Source organism: Papaver somniferum, chromosome 11, assembly GCF_003573695.1.
Source record: "Papaver somniferum cultivar HN1 chromosome 11, ASM357369v1, whole genome shotgun sequence".
NCBI lineage: Eukaryota > Viridiplantae > Streptophyta > Magnoliopsida > Ranunculales > Papaveraceae > Papaver > Papaver somniferum.
Window position 1 is genome coordinate 27610523 of NC_039368.1, and position 20912 is coordinate 27631434.

The window sequence follows — 20912 nt, forward strand, 5'->3', positions numbered from 1 at the left end:
TGCCAGCTTAAATGCAAATTTTAGTAAAAATGGACAAGGTAAGAGAAGCACCTTATCTTCTAAGGAGAACAAAGGCCAAAGACAAATTAAGAAACATTGTTAAATTTTTTTGTCCTTCTTTAGTTATTTTAGCTGAACCAAGGGTATGGGCTTCTTTAGAATTCATCAAAAAGCTAAGGCTCCAAGGTATGCATTATAATCTTATTCATAATTCTTGTAATGGAAATAAAAGAAATATTTGGATTCTATGGAGCTCTTCAATAAATACTCCAAAGATTTTATCAAGTACTAAACAAGCAATAACAGTGGAAGTAGATGATGCTGTAATTACTGGTGTTCATGCTGCCACATTCACAATAAACAGAAGAGAACTATGGCAAGAAATGGAGAGTGTAAGTACCATAAATAAACCATGGCTTGTCATTGGTGATTTCAACACAGTAACAAGTGTAGAAGAAAAAAAGGAGGTCCCAGTCCTCTGAAAATATCCATGAGAGAATTCAATGAATGTTTGAATAATTGTGGACTCATTCAAGCTCCAAAATACGGTTTGGAGTTCTCTTGGTGCAATAACAGTGCATGAAAAAAAAGAATTCTTTGCAATCTAAATAGAGCAGTTTTTAATGATAAATGTCTGGAATTATATCCTAGTTGGGGTTGCAAAGTTGGAGTAAGAAGCATCTCAGATCATTGAATACTTTATGTAGAAATGGAAATATTCCAAAACCTAAGAATATTCCTTTTAGAGCTTTAAAGGTTTGGAAATCTCATCCCGACTTCTTGCAACAAATTCAAGCTTCTTGGAATACAATGATTAAAGGGAATCCAATCTTTATCTTCACGAGTAAATTTAAAATCTTAAAGAAAGAGATACAGTTGTGGAATTGGAACACCTTTGGGGATGTCACAAAAAATTGAAGCAAGTTGAGGAAAAAGTATTGCAATCTACATTATTGTCTGACAAAAATCCTGAGAATACAGTTCTTTTGAATAATTTAGTTACAGCAAGAGGGAAACATGAGGTTCTTATTGAGCAACAAAAAGAAATAAACCAAAAGAAATCAAGATTTAAGTGGTTGAAAGAAGGTGCTTCAAATTCAAATTTCTTTCATATAAATATGAAACTAAGACAAACTCAGAATGCAATAGTTGAACTTGAAGATGAAAAATGGGAATATAGTAGTTGATCAACAGCAGATTGCTGATATTCTTATCAACCATTTTGAAGAGAAATTTAAATTTCAAGAGGTAAGATATAATCAAGAATTTTTTCAAGACATACCACAGCTAGTGAGTGAAGAAGAAAATATGTTCTTAAATGTTATTCCATCTGATGAAGAAGTGAAAAAAACAGTATTTGATCTTGATCCAGATAGTGCCCATGGACCCGATGGTTTTGCAGGGTGGTTTCATAGATATGCTTGGGAAATAATGGGAAAGGACTTAACAAAAGCTATTCAGTATTGCTGAAGAGGAGGTTTCATACCACAAGGATTCAATGCAAATTTTTTATTACTTCTTCCAAAAGTCAAGAATGCAAAGAAAGCTGGTCAATTTAGACCAATTGGTTTAATGAACTTCAGTTTTAAAGTGATTACAAAGATTATATCCTCAAGATTTGGAAGTTTAATACAAAAAATAGTATCACCTCAACAAGGAGCATTCATAAAAGGTAGAAAAATTCAAGAACAAATTGTTCTTGCTTCAGAATTGGTAAATGAACTTGAAATTAAAAGAAGAGGTGGAAACTTGGGCATAAAGCTGGACATATCTCAAGCTTATGATTCACTCAGTTGGGAGTTCTTATTTCAAGTAATGAGGAAGTTTGGATTTTCTGAAAAAGGAATCTCTTGGATTCATATTTTGCTGAAATCTACAAGAATATCAGTTCTGTTGAATGGTGGACTTGTGGGGTACTTTCAAGTAGGGAGGAGACTCAGGCAAGATGACCCTTTATCACCTCTTCTATTTGTAACAGCTGAAGACTTACCGAGCAGAGCAATATCAAGAATGATTCAGTCAAGACAACTTCAACCTATGATTTCAATAAATGGTATACAACCATCCCATATTTTTTTTGCAGATGACATTTTTTTGTTCTGCAATGGTGACAGGAGAAATGTTAAAAAACTAGCTGCACTTCTCAAAGATTATCAAGCTGCATCAGGATAAATCTTCAATCTTGCAAAAAGCAAATGTTTCATTGGTGGAACTAGTGATCTGAGAAAGCAACAAATAGCTTAAGAATACAGAATGCCTCTATCTACTTTTTCAGACAAGTACTTAGGTGTTATGCTCACACCAAGATGAATCAAATCTCAACATTTTTGGAATTGTGTAGAACAAATACAAGCAAGTTTAGATGGATGGATGGGTAAGCTATTATCATTTCAAGAAAGACTGATATTGGTAAAACATGTGCTTTGTAGCATTCCCATCTACAGTATGTGAGTATATAAATGGACTCAAAGAGTTCTAAAGAAATGTGAACAAATTATTAAAAAAATTCTATGGTCAGGAGACCCTCCAAAAAGAAAGAGTATTACATTAAAATGGGACAAGGTATGTTTTCCATTGGAAGAAGGTGGTCTTGGTCTGAGAAGATTGGAAATCATGAATAAAGCACTCCTTATGAAGCTTTGGTGGAAAATGCTGAATAGTAAAGAAGAATGGGAAGATATTTTCAAGAAAAATTCTTATCCAAGAATGGCGAGTGGATTGGGTATTATAAAAAATCCTCTATACTTCCAGGTTTGAAATGGATTTCAGAAGATGTGAAAAACTTCACAAGATGGATAGTGGGAAATGGTGCAAATATTTCAGTCTGGAATGATACATGGATAAAAGAAAAACCATTGTGTGAATTATATCCAGAAAATGCATATCTTAATCAATTCCTAAATATGAAAGTTGCAAATTTAATAATTGATGGAGAATGGGTTATGCCTACAGAATTATTGGAAACAATATCAGTTAATGAGCTGCCTGTGATAAGTATGGTGGAAGACAAAAGAATATGGTGTGGCACAATTACTGGGGAATTCACTGTCTCTTCTGATGTGGAATGTATCAGAACAAAGTATCCTAAAGTGATCTGGTCATCACAGGTATGGAATCACCCCGTTCACCCTAGTATTTCAAGCAATATTTGGAAAATTATCAAAAACATTTGCCCCACAGATGAAAAAAATGAAAACCAGAAAATTCCAATTAGCTTCAAGGTGTTGTTTTTGTTAAAAAGATGAGGAATCCTTAGAGCATATACTGTGGAAATGCAACTATAGTGAGATAATTTGGAACTGGTTAGGAGGGATGTTCAGTTTCAAAACCCAAGTTCTTTTGAAGAAGTTTTTAGCTCTGCAAAACGTAAAAGTCCTGCAGTAGGTGAAATTTGGAGAAATGCTGCATTCATAACTTTTAAAGAATTGTGGTTTCAAAGAAATATAAGTGTGTACGAGGATGAAATATTCAATGAACACACCATAAAGACAAGAATCTTGAAGTTTACTTCTGAATGTGAAATAAGAATGAAGAAATGTATGTGGAATATAGCTTATGATCTGCAAATATTAAAAAACTTTGGTCTGAAATGCAGAGAGGTCAAAAATTGTATTGTACAAGAAATTCAGTTCAAGCTACCACAGAAGAATCAAATACTGCTATGTTGTGATGGAGCTTCAAGAGGGAATCCAGTCTCTTCAGGATATGGTATTATAGCTATAAATGATAAGGGAGAAGTACTAATAGCCATTGAAGAAGGGTTGGGGGTTGCAACTAATTTCTTTGCAGAAATCATGGCAATCTTATGTGCAGGTGAATGGGCAATCCATATGGTTTCAGAATTCTTCTTTTCAGCTCTGATTCAAAAGCATCAATTGCAGCATTTAAAAATACTATGGTACATTGGTTTGCAATATCAAGATGGGAGAAAATCTGCAATTCAGTTAGTAAATGGGAATTCATTCATAACTACAAGGAAGTGAACTTTTATGCTAATGACTTAGCAAAAAGGGGTGCTAATTTACAGAGAGGAGAACAACAAATTTACACTATTAAACCCCCTTTCCTTGTAAATCTAGAAACTGAAAAGAAAAAATACTATAGGAGAACCTAGTCTGTAATGTTTTGGTTTTTCTTTTGCTTTTGTTTTGAAACTTTTTTGCATTCTTTTGTAACCTTTTGTTCCTTTGATTATCAATAAAATTATTACTTAGCAAAAAAAAAATGAAGACAAAGAAGATTTCTGATTTGGGTTCATAATCTTTGGTCTGTACAATACTTGTTTCGGCTGGAAAGGGATCCAACTATAATCGGTTTATCTTTATGATAGATTGGATTGATTAGTTGAGTAGATCGGCATCAATATAATTCTTTGTGATTCAAAGTATTGATTGTAAAATCTTGACAATTACTTTGGTAGTTATTATTGGATAGATCTAAGAACCTGATAAAGGAGTTTATTGGGATAAACGGAAGAGCCTTTTGTCAAACTTATATCACTTGATTGAAAAGAGTTTTTACCGAACAGATTTGTTGTTCCTTTACTGTTTGGAATACGAACCAAATGAATTGTTCCAAGTGCGTGACTTACTGCAAGTTGGAGGCGCAGGGATACAGACGGAACTAGGTGAACTATTGATTTAGTTGTTTGGTCTCAACTATACGAAGTTGGTATAGATTTTGTATAGTAGCTTAATCCTGAGAGTATTCAATTCTCGACAAGGTCCCGGGGTTTTTCTGCATTTGAAGTTTCCTCGTTAAAAAAATCTTACCATGTCTATTACTTTTCTATTTCCGCAACTATAATTAGAAGTAAAATACACAAACGTTAATTCCTATTTACTTGATAGCAATCCTATTGTGTTTGGTTAATTCCAAACCTTTTATCAAGTAAACATACTTCGTTGTTGTATTTTCTTGATCTTGTATCCATAGTCAATCACACAAGTTATCTTATTGTCATATTGTCTCGATCTCGTATCCATAGACGATCACACGAAGTGTGAACCGATTAGTTGTATTGTCTCGACTCAGTCCATAGAAAATCACTTTCGGATAAAGGACTTATAGGTGGAAAAGTTTTAGATTGAGGTATATTTGGGTACCCTCGTCTTTTCAGTGTATGCATACCATGGTTCCCAGACTTGGAATATCTTGCACTGTGCTATATCCAATCATGATTATTTGTTCTAAACTCCCATTTCAATCATTGAAACATTCTCAGAAGACGACAATAGTTGTCTCACACAAACTATTAGCTTCAAAGCAATAATCAAGTGATCGAATGATCAATATGAAACATTCTGTGTCTACATCAAATGACTGTGTCACACAAATCATATAAGATGTTACAAGGGGATTTTCACATGATCATCTTTTGACTTTTGTCAAGAACATAAGATGAAATTGGTTAAAGAGAAAGCTTACCAACACATATTTCGAGAAATATGTAAGCGAGTTAAACTCAGCTCGAAATATCAAATATGTATAATCGAAGTCTATATAGCTATACAACTTTTGTCTCAAATAGGAGATAGAGCAGATAGACTTTTGAGTGATAGATGAGTTCAAGTCTCCACATACCTTTTATTGATGAAGTTCCACAAGCTTCCCTTAGTAGTTCTTCGTCTTTAATCGATGAACGACGTGAAGTCTAATGCTCAAATACACTTTCTATCCTAATCCGAGACTTAACTATAAGTAGACTAGAAATCAAGATTTATAGTTTTGGCAACTAAACTTGACAACAAGCTTTAGATAGCAACGCTTGCGAGTTCTACCAAGCAGTGCTCTAACAGCTTTCATCAACTTCCAGGCCTTGACTACAATAAGACATTTAGTCATGTGGCAAAACCAATAACTATTAGGATAATTATGTCTTTATATGTTCAGTTCAATTGGAAGATTCAACAACTTGATGTAAGTAATGCCTTTTACCATGGTGATTTTTAAGAGGATGTTGTTTGTGGGTGAAAACTGCTTCTGCCGTTTTTGGTAATTTTGTATGTGTGGATGAGAAACGAGTCTAGACCCTAAATAATGCAATGCACGGGAGTACTTTTGATTCGAGAGATCAAACTGTACAATCCTGGCTTAAACCAAGAAATGACCATTCTAGGCTTTCTTCGGTCACAAAGTAAAGGAGAAGGATTTGTCTAAGGGAGGGAAGCGAAGAGAGTGTTGAGACCAGAATCGTTGATTCTGAAAGTGTGGTTGTTTATGAGTTGTATCAGAAAGTATAACCGGCTAGCAGAATGGAAAGCTACCATGTGATTTCTGGATACTGTGTTGTTCTCCGACCAAAACTTGTTTTTGGTGGTAAATAGGTGAAACCTATTTATACAAGTCGTAATAAAACGTAATCTGGTCTCGTAGGAAGTGGAAATGATTGAGTGGTGGAAGAGTAACGTGTAACGTCAGGAATTATGCTTCCATAATGAAGGAGGTGGATCCGTTTACAACATTACTTCTTGCCATTACTAACCGCCCTTCTTTATGACACTTTCTTGTAATGGCCGTATTGCACGCCGCACGCTGTAAACCACCAGACCAATACCCTGATGAGTATCCCCCAGTTTGTGACATGTTTGATGTCTCGAGTGTTTTCGTGGAAAAAATATAGCACTTTGATACGTGTGGCAAGTTAAAATCAAGGGACTTGCTGCAGGAAAATAACATGCGATACTATTAGGTTCGTCTTGGCTGGTCTCCTAAGAGTTTCCACAAGTCTTCCAGTTCGGTGGCGAACTTGGATGGCTGAGACTACATCTCATGAGGAAGGGTAATTGTTGATTATGGCTACCTTCTGTTGGCGCCTAGTAATGGTGCAATGGCGCCTTTAGTGCATGCCAGCAGCATTGCGGCATGGCTGGCATGGTTCGTGCATGCCTGTGGCACGGTGGGGTGGATGGCATAGTTTGTGCATGCCAGCAGCACGATGGAGCAAGTGGCGCCTGACGTAACCATGACCACTAAATTTTGGGCACGTTGGTGTTAGACTCAAATGTGGTGTGGAAACATCAGTTTTAATGGACACATTGATCCCAGTGTTCTGTGGAACATTGTTTGGCTCGGTTGGCGCAACAACTTTGCCTAAATTAGGGTTTGGCATGCCGAAACCCTAATTAGCGCATAAGGCATGCGACATGCGGCATGCGGCCGTGGATGGCTGAGATGATTGTCCCAAATTCAATATAAACCATTTAAGTTGTCTAGCCGAGTTGGATGGCTGAGATGATTCACATAAATTTGTGTTAACTCATGAAATTCGTAATCAGAAAATTCAGATGTGGGACCCTCACTAAAATCGTTGTAGAATTCTCGTACGAACTCGGATTTTGACGGTCCGCCCTCCATTCTGATCAAAAAAGAATTTCCTATCTCCCTTAGCGGGAATATTTAGGTTATGAGCTCGTTTAGGAGGTGAAAACTGCACGACATTAAGACTCAGGAAGAATTCAGGAGGGATTCTGTCAGATTTCAGCCATGACCTAGCTCGCCTTTTATGCTGTATCTCTTAGCTCGTTACTTCGATTGATTTGAATTTTTTGTATATTATGATAGACATCCATACGAAACTTTTGGCATGTAGCGCATAGTAAAATTGTTTACCAAACGTCCCTAGTGGTTTGTACAATCTTTGGAAAGCCAATTTGGCATGGTGATCACTTGACGCAATTCCACCTCTTTTAATATTGTGGCAGGTTTAGATCAACCTGATTGGTCAATAAAAAGAGGGGGCCGACCAAGTACGAGTGTGTCCACACTTCTGGTGCGCGTGGTAGGTTTAATACGACCTGATTGGTCGATGGGGAATAGGGACGGCAAGTATGGTCCCAACCACAACTCATGGGAGTGTGGAAGGTTTTAAAGTGACCTGATTGGTAGACAAAGGAGTAAGGGACGGTTGGGTAGCATGGGGCGTGGCCAAGTGGCGCCTATGGCATGGACACGCTTCCTCTCATTGTTGCTCCTACTCCCCGACTCCTTTATTCTTTGCTTTCTGATTTTGGGTAGGATTTTGCACCTACTAATCCATGGCGGGTCAATTGCTTAGTCTGGGATTGTTTGCTACATGCACCAGTCTGGATAAATTTCATGTGAACATATTGAGTTGCTCAATAAATATGCCAGTGGAGAGGTTGAACACTCATCAATTTACATGGATCCGTTCCTTTGCAGAGTGACAACACATTAAATGTGAGGTTTTACAATTTTAACCCTGAACTAAAAACCACCATCAACATTAAGTCCCCTGCTTAGCACGTAACAATTGCATTTTTGCGGGGTAAGCATGAGATGACGACATATGAGAATAAATCAAAAGGGAAGACTCTAAGAGATTGCCAGGAAAATTCGACTAACCTTTGGCAGGAGGCATGAGTAGTCTATGATCCTTGTGTTGGCATACTTCTGGCTTGGCCACAGGGTGCTGATGCCATGTAGTGTTGGTGCAGTGAGCCTTGAATACAAAGATGAGTGTTGAGGTGGTGGAGCCGTCAACACTATAATGTATTGAGGCAGTATACATGACAGCACAATTGTGAGTGTTTAGGAATTTGTATGTCTCAACACTAAAAGGAGGATGTGTTGAGGCAGTATGCCTGACAACATAGTAGCGAGTGTTGAGGATTTTATACGATTCAACACTAATAGGATGGATGTGTTAAGGCAGTATGCCTTGCAACACAGTGGTGTTGAAGAATTTGAGCGTCTCAACACCAAGAGGAAAAATGTGTTGAGGCAGTTTGTTTGGCAACACAGTAGTGAGTGTTGAGGAATTTACACGTCTCAACACAAATAGGAAAGGTGTGTTGAGGCAGCGTGCCTGGCAACACAGCAGTGAGTGTTGAGGAATTTACACGTCTCAACACGAATAGGAAAGGTGTGTTGAGGCATCATGCCTAGCAACACAGTAATGAGTGTTGAGGAATTTACACGTCTTAACACGATTAAGAAAGGTGTGTTGAGGCAGCATGCCTGGCAACACAGTAGTGAGTGTGGAGGAATTTACACGTCTCAACACTAAGAGGAAGAATGTGTTGAGGCAGCATGCCCGGAAATACAATAGTGGTGTTGAGGAATTTGCACGTCTCAACACCAAGATGAGGGTGTGTTAAGGCAGCATGCCTGGCAACACAATAGTGAGTGTTGAGGAATTTACACGTCTCAACACTAAGAGGAAGGATGTGTTAAGGCAGCATGCCTGGCAACACAATAGTGGTGTTGAGGAATTTGCACGTCTCAACACCAAGAGGAGGGTGTGCTGAGGCAGCATGCCTGGCAACATAGTAGTGAGTGTTGAGGAATTTACACGTCTCAAAAATAAGAAAAAGGATGTGTTGAGGCTGCATGCCTGGCAACATAGTGGTGAGTGTTGAGGAATTTGCATGTCTCAACACTAAGAGGAAGAATGTGTTGAGGAAGCATGCCTAGCAACACAGTAGTGAGTGTTGAGGAATTTGCACGTCTCAACACTAAGAGAAAGGATGTGTTGAGGTAGAATGCTTGGAAACACAGTGGTGAGTGTTGAGGAACTTGCGCGTCTCAACACTAAGAGGAAGGATGTGCTGAGGCAGTATGCCTGGCAACACAGTGGTGAGTGTTGAGGAATTTGCACGTCTCAACACTAAGAGGAAGGATGTGTTGAGGTAGTATGCATGGCAACACAGTGCTGGGTGTTGTGGAATTTGCGCGTCTCAACACTAAGAGGAAGGATGTCTTGAGGCAGTATGTCTGGAAACACAGTGGTGAGTGTTGAGGAATTGGTGCGTCTCAACACTAAGAGGAAGGATGTGTTGTGGAAGTACGCCTAACAACACAGTGGTGAGTGTTGAGTAATTTGCACGTCTCAACACTAAGAGGAAGGATGTGTTGAGGCAGAATGCCTGGAAACACAGTGGTGAGTGTTGAGAAATGTGCGCGTCTCAACACTAAGAGGAAGGATGTGTTGAGTCATAATGCCTGGCAACACAGTGGTGAGTGTTGAGGAATTTGCGCGTCTCAACACTAAAAGGAAGGATGTGTTGAGGCAGTATGCCTGGAAACACAGTGGTGAGTGCTGAGGAATTTGCACGACTCAACACTAAGAGGAAGGATGTGTTGGCAGCATGCCTGGCAACACAGTGGTGAATGTTGAGGAATTTGCACATCTCAATACTAAGAGGAAGGATGTGTTGAGGAAGCATGCCTGGCAACACAGTGGTGAGTGTTGAGGAATTTGCACATCTCAACACTAAGAGGAAGAATGTGTTGAGGAAGCATGCCTAGCAACACAGTAGTGAGTGTTGAGGAATTTGCACGTCTCAACACTAAGAGAAAGGATGTGTTGAGGCAGAATGCCTGGAAACACAGTGGTGAGTGTTGATGAATTTGCGCGTCTCAACACTAAGTGGAAGGATGTGTTGAGGCAGCATGCCTGGCAACACAGTGGTGAGTGCTGAGGAATTTGCACGACTCAACACTAAGAGGAAGGATGTGTTAAGGCAGTATGCCTGGCAACACAGTGGTGAGTGTTGAGGAATTTGAGTGTCTCAACACTAAGAGGAAGGATGTGTTTAGGAAGCATGCCTGGAAACACAATAATGGTGTTGAGGAATTTGCACGTCTCAACACCAAGAGGAGGGTTTGTTGAGGCAGTATGCTTGGCAACACAATAGTGAGTGTTGAGGAATTTGCACGTCTCAACACTAAGAGGATGGATGTGTTGAGGCAGAATGTCTGGAAACACAGTAATGAGTGTTGAGGAATCTGCACGTCTCAACACTAAGAGGAAGAATGTGTTGAGGAAGCATGCTTAGCAACACAGTAGTGAGTGTTGAGGAATTTTAACGTCTCAACACTAAGAGAAAGAATGTGTTGAGGAAGAATACCTGGAAACACAGTGGTGAGTGTTGAGGAATTTGCGTGTCTCAACACTAAGAGGAAGGATGTGTTGAGGCAGTATGCCTGGCAACACAGTGGTTAGTGTTGAGGAATTTGCACGTCTCAACACTAAGAGGAAGAATGTGTTGAGGAAGCATGCCTAGCAACACAGTAGTGAGTGTTGAGGAATTTGCACGTCTCAACACTAAGAGAAAGGATGTGTTTAGGTAGAATGCTTGGAAACACAGTGGTGAGTGTTGAGGAACTTGCGCGTCTCAACACTAAGAGGAAGGATGTGCTGAGGCAGTATGCCTGGCAACACAGTGGTGAGTGTTGAGGAATTTGCACGTCTCAACACTAAGAGGAAGGATGTGTTGAGGTAGTATGCATGGCAACACAGTGCTGGGTGTTGTGGAATTTGCGCGTCTCAACACTAAGAGGAAGGATGTGTTGAGGCAGTATGTCTGGAAACACAGTGGTGAGTGTTGAGGAATTGGCGCGTCTCAACACTAAGAGGAAGGATGTGTTGTGGAAGTATGCCTGACAACACAGTGGTGAGTGTTGAGTAATTTGCACGTCTCAACACTAAGAGGAAGGATGTGTTGAGGCAGAATGCCTGGAAACACAGTGGTGAGTGTTGAGAAATGTGCGCGTCTCAACACTAAGAGGAAGGATGTGTTGAGTCATAATGACTGGCAACACAGTGGTGAGTGTTGAGGAATTTGCGCGTCTCAACACTAAGTGGAAGGATGTGTTGAGGCAGCATGCCTGGCAACACAGTGGTGAGTGCTGAGGAATTTGCACGTCTCAACACTAAGAGGAAGGATGTGTTGGCAGCATGCCTGGCAACACAGTGGTGAATGTTGAGGAATTTGCACATCTCAATACTAAGAGGAAGGATGTGTTGAGGAAGCATGCCTGGAAACACAGTGGTGAGTGTTGAGGAATTTGCACATCTCAACACTAAGAGGAAGAATGTGTTGAGGAAGCATGCCTAGCAACACAGTAGTGAGTGTTGAGGAATTTGCACGTCTCAACACTAAGAGAAAGGATGTGTTGAGTCAGAATGCCTGGAAACACAGTGGTGAGTGTTGAGGAATTTGCGCGTCTCAACACTAAAAGGAAGGATGTGTTGAGGCAGTATGCCTGGAAACACAGTGGTGAGTGTTGAGGAATTTGCACGGCTCAACACTAAGAGGAAGGATGTGTTAAGGCAGTATGCCTGGCAACACAGTGGTGAGTGTTGAGGAATTTGCGTGTCTCAACACTAAGAGGAAGGATGTGTTGAGGCAGTATGTCTGGAAACACAGTGGTGAGTATTGAGGAATTTGCACGTCTCAACACTAAGAGAAAGGATGTGTGGAGGTAGAATTCCTGGAAACACAGTGATGAGTGTTGAGGAATTTTCACGTCTCAACACTAAGAGGAAGGATGTGTTGAGGCAAGTATGCTTGGCAACACAGTGGTGAGTGTTGAGGAATTTGCAAGTCTCAACACTAAGATATTTAAAATTTATTGAATATGCCTAGTAGATATAAAACATTTAGTTTAAGGATAATTACTTAGCTTTGTCTCCGCTAGGCATGTCCTTCGCGCATGATTGGGCTTTGGGTATTTTAGGCTCCCCCATGAGTGAGCAGCATCAGGCATTAGTGATGACATCAGGATGACGACGGGTTGATAGACGGACAAAAGTCCCCAGGTATTTGATGGGATGAAACAAAAGGTGGCCACAACTATGAACCTTGGCTGGCTACATCAGGATCCTTGACAGGGAGTAGTGTGGTGGTTACGGGCACGAACCTTGGAAGGAAGGAGTGTGGCGGCTACGGAACGATCTTTGGTAGGAAGAAGTGGCGGCTACGGCACGATCCTTGGCAGGAAGGAGGTGTTGGAGCGGCTTCGGCTCTTGGAGAGGACGTTGAAGCTTATGGAGAAAAACGCTGAAGCTCCGGCTTCGGATCCTGGAGGAGGAGAGAACTCTGAAGCGTAGCGGCTGCTAGAGAGAACGTTGAAGCGGAGCCGCTGCTGGAGAACGTTGAAGCGGGGAAACTTCTGGAGAGAACGTTGAAGCGGCTCCTGGAGAAAATTCCAGTGAGGGCGCTATTAACCATTGACTTCAAAAAATGACTTGATACGATATGGCATATGGGAAGACGGCACAAATAGTGCTGGTCGGCAAGTCGTGTTTTTCTCCTCATGGGAAAGAATACGCTTCTTCTGTTTGATTTTCCCTTGCAACTCTCAGAGCCTTGACGGTTACAATGTTGAAGTCGGAGTCCGCGTCAATCAGCGTGCTGTCAAACTCGACATCTTTCAAGTGAACAGTGATTAGGAGTCCCCAGTTTCATCTATGAATCATGCTTTCCAGGAGAGGTTGGGGTTTGTGAATGGCTTCCCTGGCTGGAAACAGCTGCTTTCCTGATGCAGTGCGGTTGAGGGCTGCAAATATGTCTTGACGCTTCGCCTTGGAGAAATACATAATCTCACATAAATGTTTCATCATAGACTGCACGATTTTGTGGGCGAAGTCCTCAGAAATCATGCAGCTCCTGACGGGAAGAGGGTCTCTGTGAACTCATGAGGGTTGCTGATTTTCTTTGCCTCGATTTTGGAGAAGTCGTTCCTGATCTTCACGTGTGATGAAATTGGATTGCTGATTCTTTTCTACTGGGCGTTCAACGAGTGTGGCCACACTTCTGGTGCGCGTGGTAGGTTTAATGCGACCTGATTGGTCGATGGGGAATAGGGCCGACAAGTATGGGCCCAGCCACAACTCGTGGGAGTGTGGAAGGTTTAAAACGACCTGATTGGTCGACAAAGGAGTAAGGGCCGGTTGGGTAGCATGGGGCGTGGCCAAGTGGCGCCGGCTGGCCTATGGCATGGACACGCTTCCTCTCATTGTTGCTCCTACTCCACAGCTCCTTTATTCTTTGCTTTCTGATTTTGGGTAGGACTTTGCACCTACTAATTCATGGAGGATCAATTGCTTAGTCTGGGATTGTTTGCTACATGCACCAGTCTGGATAAATTTCATGTGAACATATTGAGTTTCTCAATTTCTAGTCTATATGGATGACATTGTATTTACATGAAATTTTGATGCTTATTGTGTTGAACTTATTGATATTCTGAGCAATTCTTTTCCTCTCTAGAATCTGGGTCGGCTTCATTACTTTCTAAGACTTGAAATCAAAAGAAATGCAAGTGGTCTATTTATGTGTCAAAGAAAATATGCACAAGATCTTCATGACAAGACTCACATAGTAGGCGCCAAGTGTTGTCAACTCCTACTTCTACAACTTCTAAGTTTAGTGCTCATGATAGTAATATTATAGACAATCCCACAGAATACGGGTGTCTTGTATATATTGTCCAATATCTTACTTGAACAAAGCCTGAAGTAAGTTTTGTTGTTAATCAAGTGTGTCGGTTCATGCATCAACCTACAACTGCTCATATGATTACAGCTAAGAGGATTCTCAGATATGTGAAGTACCATAGGTCATGGATTATTCTTCTTCAAGGGATTGAGTACCTTAAAAGGATTCACTAATGCAGATTGGGCAGGGTCTCCAGATGATAGACGTTCCACTAGTGGTTTATATATATATATATATATATATAATAATCCTATTTCTTGGTATGCTAAGAAGCAGTCCGCTGTTACAAGGTCACTGAAGTAGATTATTGTGCTCTTGCTCAAAAAACTATTGAAGTGGTGGCTGTGTTAACTTCTTCAAGATTTGTACATTTTTTTACCAGCTCCTTCTTCTATATACTGTGACAACACTAGTAATTTGGCTCTTGCTTCCAACCATGTCTTTCATAGCAAAATGAAGCATATGAATTTAATTTACTTCGTGAGAGAACTTGTTCAGACCAAGACACTTAGTGTTTCTTACATCCCCACCATTACTCAGTTGACTGATAATTTTACTAAAGAACTTCATGCTCTAAGGTTTCAGATGCTCAAAGACAAACTGAAAGTTTACAATCTATCAGACTTTCAACTTGTTCAGTTTGAGGGTGAGTAATGGCTTACACTCATGTTCACTTATCCATTTCTGCTATATAACTGTAACTGTCAGTCTGTGTCAGCATATAGCCATGTGTCTGTATTCTGGTGGTGAGTCTCTCTATATGGTTGTGAATGTCTGTACGGAGTGCATATATGTTCCTTGTCAGTTGTTCTGTGTTTTTGTTAGTAATCATTTTCATCTTAATAAGAGGAACATTCTGTTATATGTTCCTACCCATGCTTGCACTACAAGAAAATCTACCTAATGCTACACTATATATTATCACACCTTCAATATAGGTGTTGTAAAAGCAAATTTCTAGTCACAGTACTTTTCAGCTGCAGCTAAAAGCTATAATTTACTGCTGCAAAATGAAACTCTCGCCGCACAACTGTAGCAACAATATGAAAAGAGTGTGACAGAAAAAGTATAATCTCTTGCTGCAGCAATAAAGAATGGGTGCAACAATAGACTTCTTGCTACATAGGTTATTGCGATACTATTAGGGGTTTATGCCATAACCATTGGGTATTTGCAATAGGTTAAATTTTTTATAATGTTGGATGGACCTTTTCTCTTCTTTCTTTTATACGGTTGTTAAGATTGGTCGAAACCAAAATACCAACTAGGGAGAAGAAATCCCGTGCTTTTTCGTGTTAATAAGTTGGTACTTGCTCATTCCAAGAAAAATTGGGTCTTAAATCTTAGTCTTATGGACTTCCTGAAGAATTGAAAATCGAGCTCATATATTGTCCGCAGTTTTCAAACCTCACACCTATAGACCCACCAGAATTATCGCGCAGTCGGGTGCTCCAAAACACTAGGTGAGTCCATTATACTAGGTTAGTAAAGTCGATAGACTGACGGTGATATCAAGTCGGAAAAAGAACACGGTGTCGCCCCATGCTCCAAAAACACACTAGTCATGTATGAACAAAGCAAGTGTGTGGTTATTGGCTCACAACTACAAGGAGAGGCTGTGGTTACAAACCCGTTATCACTTCATCTCTCTCGCTTTCTCTCTTTGTCCTTGTCCTTTGCTCATCCTCATCTCCATCTCAAACGTATTTTTAAATAGAAATTATATGAATTGCACTATGTTATAGTACGTATTTTAATATTTTCCACAATAATCCAAATGATTTCATGCCGCATGATCTAGAGTTGGGTACACTGTAATCTTCCACGTGGAAGCTCTGTGATCTATCAGCAGCATCTTGATCCTCTCATCTTCCACTTATTTTGGGTCTGTCTATATATAAATATATGTTTTTTTCTTCTAATGCTGCTTATTACACACATATTTCCTTCCTCCCATTGTTTATCCCTTAAAGTTGGACTGGGAGAGAGAGAGAGAGAGTGAGAGTCTGAAGTAGTTCTCCAGAAACCATTCTTGCAACGAAAAGCTTCAAAGAGGTACAATCAATATCTTTGTTTCATTTCCATGGCTCGTTTATCTTTTTGTGGGTTACTAACATAAAAAGATGAAGAAAATAGAAAACTAATACTCGGCTAATTTTGCATGTAATTCTAGCACTTAGTTTTGGAAATTTTAAAATATTTTGTTCATTTTTTTGTTCACTAAATTCATTTGATTATCATCGTGTTTGTCTATTTGAGTAATCTCTCTGAGATACTGAGTGTAGTTAGTGGCTGGATTTTGTTGATAAAGGCTCACTGTTTCAAAACGAATCTCGTCTTTAAATTTGTTTTCGGGTAAGTATCTGGTGTTTTTTGCTATTGTTGGAGTCTGAACTCTCTGGATCATTTGTGCACTTGCGTATATGCATCTATGATACATCCCCATCTGAATTGATAAGACCAGTGGTACTCTGAGTCACATGTGTGCATATAATAAGTAGACAGAGTTATCAAAGTTCTTTTTTCTTTTCTTTTGATGGAAATGAAAGCTAGGTATGGAGTGTGTACTGCATAAGTAGAGAGAGTCACCCAAGCAACTCATCCTTTGGCATTTGGTGGGGACCACAGTCAAGTTCCTTAAAGATAAGATAGTGGTATAATTTTGGTTGAGGCCATTGAAAGTAGCAAGCTATTGGCAGTGTTTCCAAAACTAGCACCAGATGTTGACCCGGAGAAGAACCCACTAAACAATTTATATTCATTTGGTGAGCAGGATAACATAAACATCTTTTACATGTCACTCACCGAGTCACTGCCTACTTAATCTCATCTTATTAGGTACAATGGTAGATTCCAAACTGCAACTGTGCTAAAAAAAAAAAATCTATAACTCCAAAGATTTTTTTTAATAGTATATGAAAAGGACAAAACTGGATGCTCACGTTGTCTAGCTGAAATGATTCCCACAGTTGGTTGAGTTGATGAAGATGTAGAAATTGTTAGTTACAGTGAGCCTTCTTTTCCTTTGGTTAGGTCTCAAACTAGTGTGTACAATATTGAATTCAAATTTTTGTTGTATTATGACTTATATTTCTGGCTGACATGCCTGAAAATACCAGGTATACAACTTATCCCAAAAAACTTACTGTTTTTTTTTTCTAAGATAATTCTCTTACTCTTTCAAAACCAAACACTCCACATACAAGAGTCGAACCATGCAAGACTACTTTCATCATATTCTATTTTTTTTGTTAAAATCGTGTTCTTCGTCGTCATCAACTCAAAGAAGACAAATTACTACAATCGTCATCCATTCACTGTGTTTTTAATCGGTTTCGGTTGAACGGCGTGGTTTGGTTGATTGGCATGTACATGTAGTATGTGTGCCTATGTCTAAGTCTTCCTTCTTCCACAAAAGTGGATGACCTTTAGAGCCCCCAACCCCGCCTGAAAGTGATTTGAGTTTCCTAGCTCAAGCATTGTGAGACTAACAAAAAAAGAAATACTAGCTTTTTTGTTCTCTGCTAGATGGTCATGGATTCGTATGGATTTTAACTATTAGACGTCACTCAATTTAGTACTCGATGAGTGACCCCATTGTGGTGACTATTTTTTGTCTCACGATTAGCGAGAATAAAAATCATTCAGAGTTTCTGAGTACAACACCCAACCAAAATGTCCCTCTGACAATCTCATTTATCTCCTGTTTGAGTAATCTTTGTGCCTAGATGACAAGTAGCTCACAATGAATGATGTTTTATTGGTTTGGTGCTGTCTATTTTGTGCAGGTACAATATGGATTACGTTAATGCACCTGGGAGGAACCATCTCTTTGTTCCTGGACCTGTCAATATTCCAGAATCAGTCCTCCGTGCCATGAGCAGAAACAATGAAGATTACCGTTCCCCTGCAATTCCTGCTATGACTAAAACTCTTCTTGAAGATGTTAAGAAGATTTTCAAGTCAACTTCTGGAACCCCATTTTTGATCCCCACAACAGGTATCCTTTCGATTACCAGTCAATGGATTTAATCTAGTATGTGTGTTCTTTATCTATGAAAATAATGTTTAGGTAATACATGTTTTATTTGAAATTTGATACCATAATATGTCATCTTGGTATAATGAACATTCGTCGGTATGAAAAACAGAACAAAAGTTGATTTTGCATAGTTACAGAAATATAATGCCTGCCAATCTTCAAAATAATCCCTGTTTCTTGTTACTGTTGTATGGAATCCCACATTGCTGCAAACAAAATTTAGTCATGTACTCACTCATTCGTTGTAAATTTGCAGAGTATTCGATCTAGTAGTACTAAGATTGTGTGCTCAGTTTAGCTCTCTATATGAACCTAACTTTGCAGAGTATTCGATTTAGTATTACTAAGTTTATGTACTTGTTTTAAGTTACTCTCATTATATCTTTCATTCTTCAAGTTCTCTCAACTCTTCTGTGACATTTCTTATCATATTATCAATAAATCAATTTTTAAGATACACAAGTTCCGTTTCACTTCAGGTACTGGTGCTTGGGAAAGTGCACTTACAAATACTTTGTCTCCTGGTGACCGAACAATTTCTTTCCTCATCGGGCAATTCAGTCTTCTATGGATTGATCAGCAGCAACGCCTTGGATTCAATGTTGATGTTGTAGAGAGTGAGTGGGGCCGTGGTGCTGATCTTGAAGTCCTAGCATCCAAGTTAGCTGAAGACACTGCTCATACCATCAAAGCTGTTTGCATGGTTCATAATGAAACTGCAACTGGAGTTACTAATAATTTGGCTGCTGTAAGGAAATTACTTGGTAAGACTTAAAACTTCTATTGTCCAGTTTTTTAAATTTACTCCAGTCAGTATAATACCAAAATTTTAAGAGTCCGATAACACAAAGCACTACTTTTCTTAGGATTTTACCCGATTTTCTCATGTTGAATATGTGGTATCTCAGATCACTACAACCATCCTGCATTGTTTCTCGTGGATGGAGTGTCTTCCATATGTGCTCTTGATTTCCGTATGGATGAATGGGGAATCGATGTAGCTTTAACTGGTTCACAAAAAGCTCTTTCTCTACCTACTGGGATGGGTATTGTGTGTGCAAGCCCTAAAGCACTGGAAGCATCCAAGACTGCCAAATCAGTGAGAGTGTTCTTTGACTGGAAAGACTACTTGAAGTTCTACAAAATGGGAACTTATTGGCCGTACACTCCTTCAATCCAGCTTTTATACGGCCTCAGAGCTGCCCTTGATCTCCTATTTGAGGAAGGACTTGACAATGTCATTGCTAGGCACAGCCGCTTGGCCAAAGCAACTAGGTAGACAACTTGCTTCTCTGGTTTTCCTTTCATCTTTTCTTCTAAGCTTAGGCTCATCCATATTGTTTTCTCGGAATGTGTTTTCTGGTACCTTTTTACTTTCAAGTCTTCATATCATTATAAATTTAACTTGCAGGCTTGCTGTTGAAGCCTGGGGTTTGAAAAACTGCACACAGAAAGAGGAGTGGTTGAGCGACACTGTGACTGCAGTTGTTGTTCCACCTTACATTGACAGTGCTGAAATAGTTAGAAGGGGATGGCAGAGATACAATCTAAGCTTAGGTCTGGGTTTGAATAAAGTGGCTGGAAAAGTTTTCAGGATAGGTCATCTTGGGAACCTGAATGAGGTATGAATTGTTTTTCTTGCTTTTCATTACCAATACTTGAAATATTCTTCTAGAGCATGATATTGAACATTCTAGCATATATTGCTCAAACATATCCTACATGATCGAATTACTTATTTCTTGTTAGATAGTTGATATAGGGGTTAAGAAAGCATGTTTTGCGTACGGCTCTGTGGATAACCGAATATGATTCCTCCCCTTACGTTTACTCTTGAAAAATGTTGCATACTTCCGTTATATTGATAAAGCTAATCAAGTGAAATGGTTTGTCCCTTGGATGATAGTGAACTCTTATTGGTTAATATGTTCTTGCTCGAAATTCAGTGAGATCGTTAAATTCGAGTTTCAGCTATGTTATCTGGTTCCATTTTTATATACTGCACTTCTTTAACATTATCTCATTAAGTTTTTGGGTGCTTGATTATTTGCAGCTCCAACTTCTGGGTTGTTTAGCTGGAGTGGAGATGATTCTGAAAGATGTGGGATACCCAGTTAAGCTAGGAAGTGGAGTGGCTGCGGCTTGTGCGTTTTTCCAGAACACCATTCCGATGATTGAATCTAGGATTTAATGAATCATTCATTATCCATGTGTAACTACTGTTCTCCCTCTTCTGATTTGCTTGGAGTACTTGTATAAAAGAAGACATGATAATCTCCTGTATTCGCACTCTTTTGAGGCTTACTTAGTAGTACAAGAACTCATTACTCTTTCATCCATTAATCCTGTATTTAAAATATCTTTAAATTTAATCTCATCACTGTTGCATATATCCAACTATGTTTGGTTTTCCCGGTACTTGCTTGCGTTCATCAGATGTGCTGCAGTTATCCAATTACTGTACATCTTAGTCTCCAGAAAATGAAGCTCATCAAGACCTGTGCAGCGCACCGGCATGCTGGGACCGTGGGTTTCGCAAATAAATAGGCCAAGTGCTCAGCCGGCGGTCAATTCTCCATTGACTTTGACCAGTAAAAACGTTTAGTGAAGTTTAAAATAAAACT

General features: G+C 39.4%; 1 protein-coding gene across 2 annotated transcripts; it reads left to right on the plus strand.

The window, feature by feature from the left end:
- Positions 1-16151: 16151 nt before the first annotated feature.
- LOC113321704 (serine--glyoxylate aminotransferase) lies at positions 16152-20680 on the plus strand. Of its 2 annotated transcripts, XM_026569609.1 has the most exons (7): positions 16183-16301; positions 16532-16601; positions 18035-18246; positions 18768-19052; positions 19197-19563; positions 19700-19910; positions 20342-20680. In XM_026569609.1, the coding sequence occupies exons 3-7, from the start codon at positions 18042-18044 to the stop codon at positions 20477-20479; spliced, it is 1206 nt and encodes a 401-aa protein (XP_026425394.1). In that variant the 5' UTR covers positions 16183-16301; positions 16532-16601; positions 18035-18041; the 3' UTR covers positions 20480-20680. The 2 variants fall into 2 exon arrangements, with proteins under 2 accessions (XP_026425393.1, XP_026425394.1); XM_026569608.1 differs by lacking the exon at positions 16532-16601 and having other exon boundaries at positions 16152-16301.
- The last annotated feature ends 232 nt before the right edge of the window (positions 20681-20912 follow it).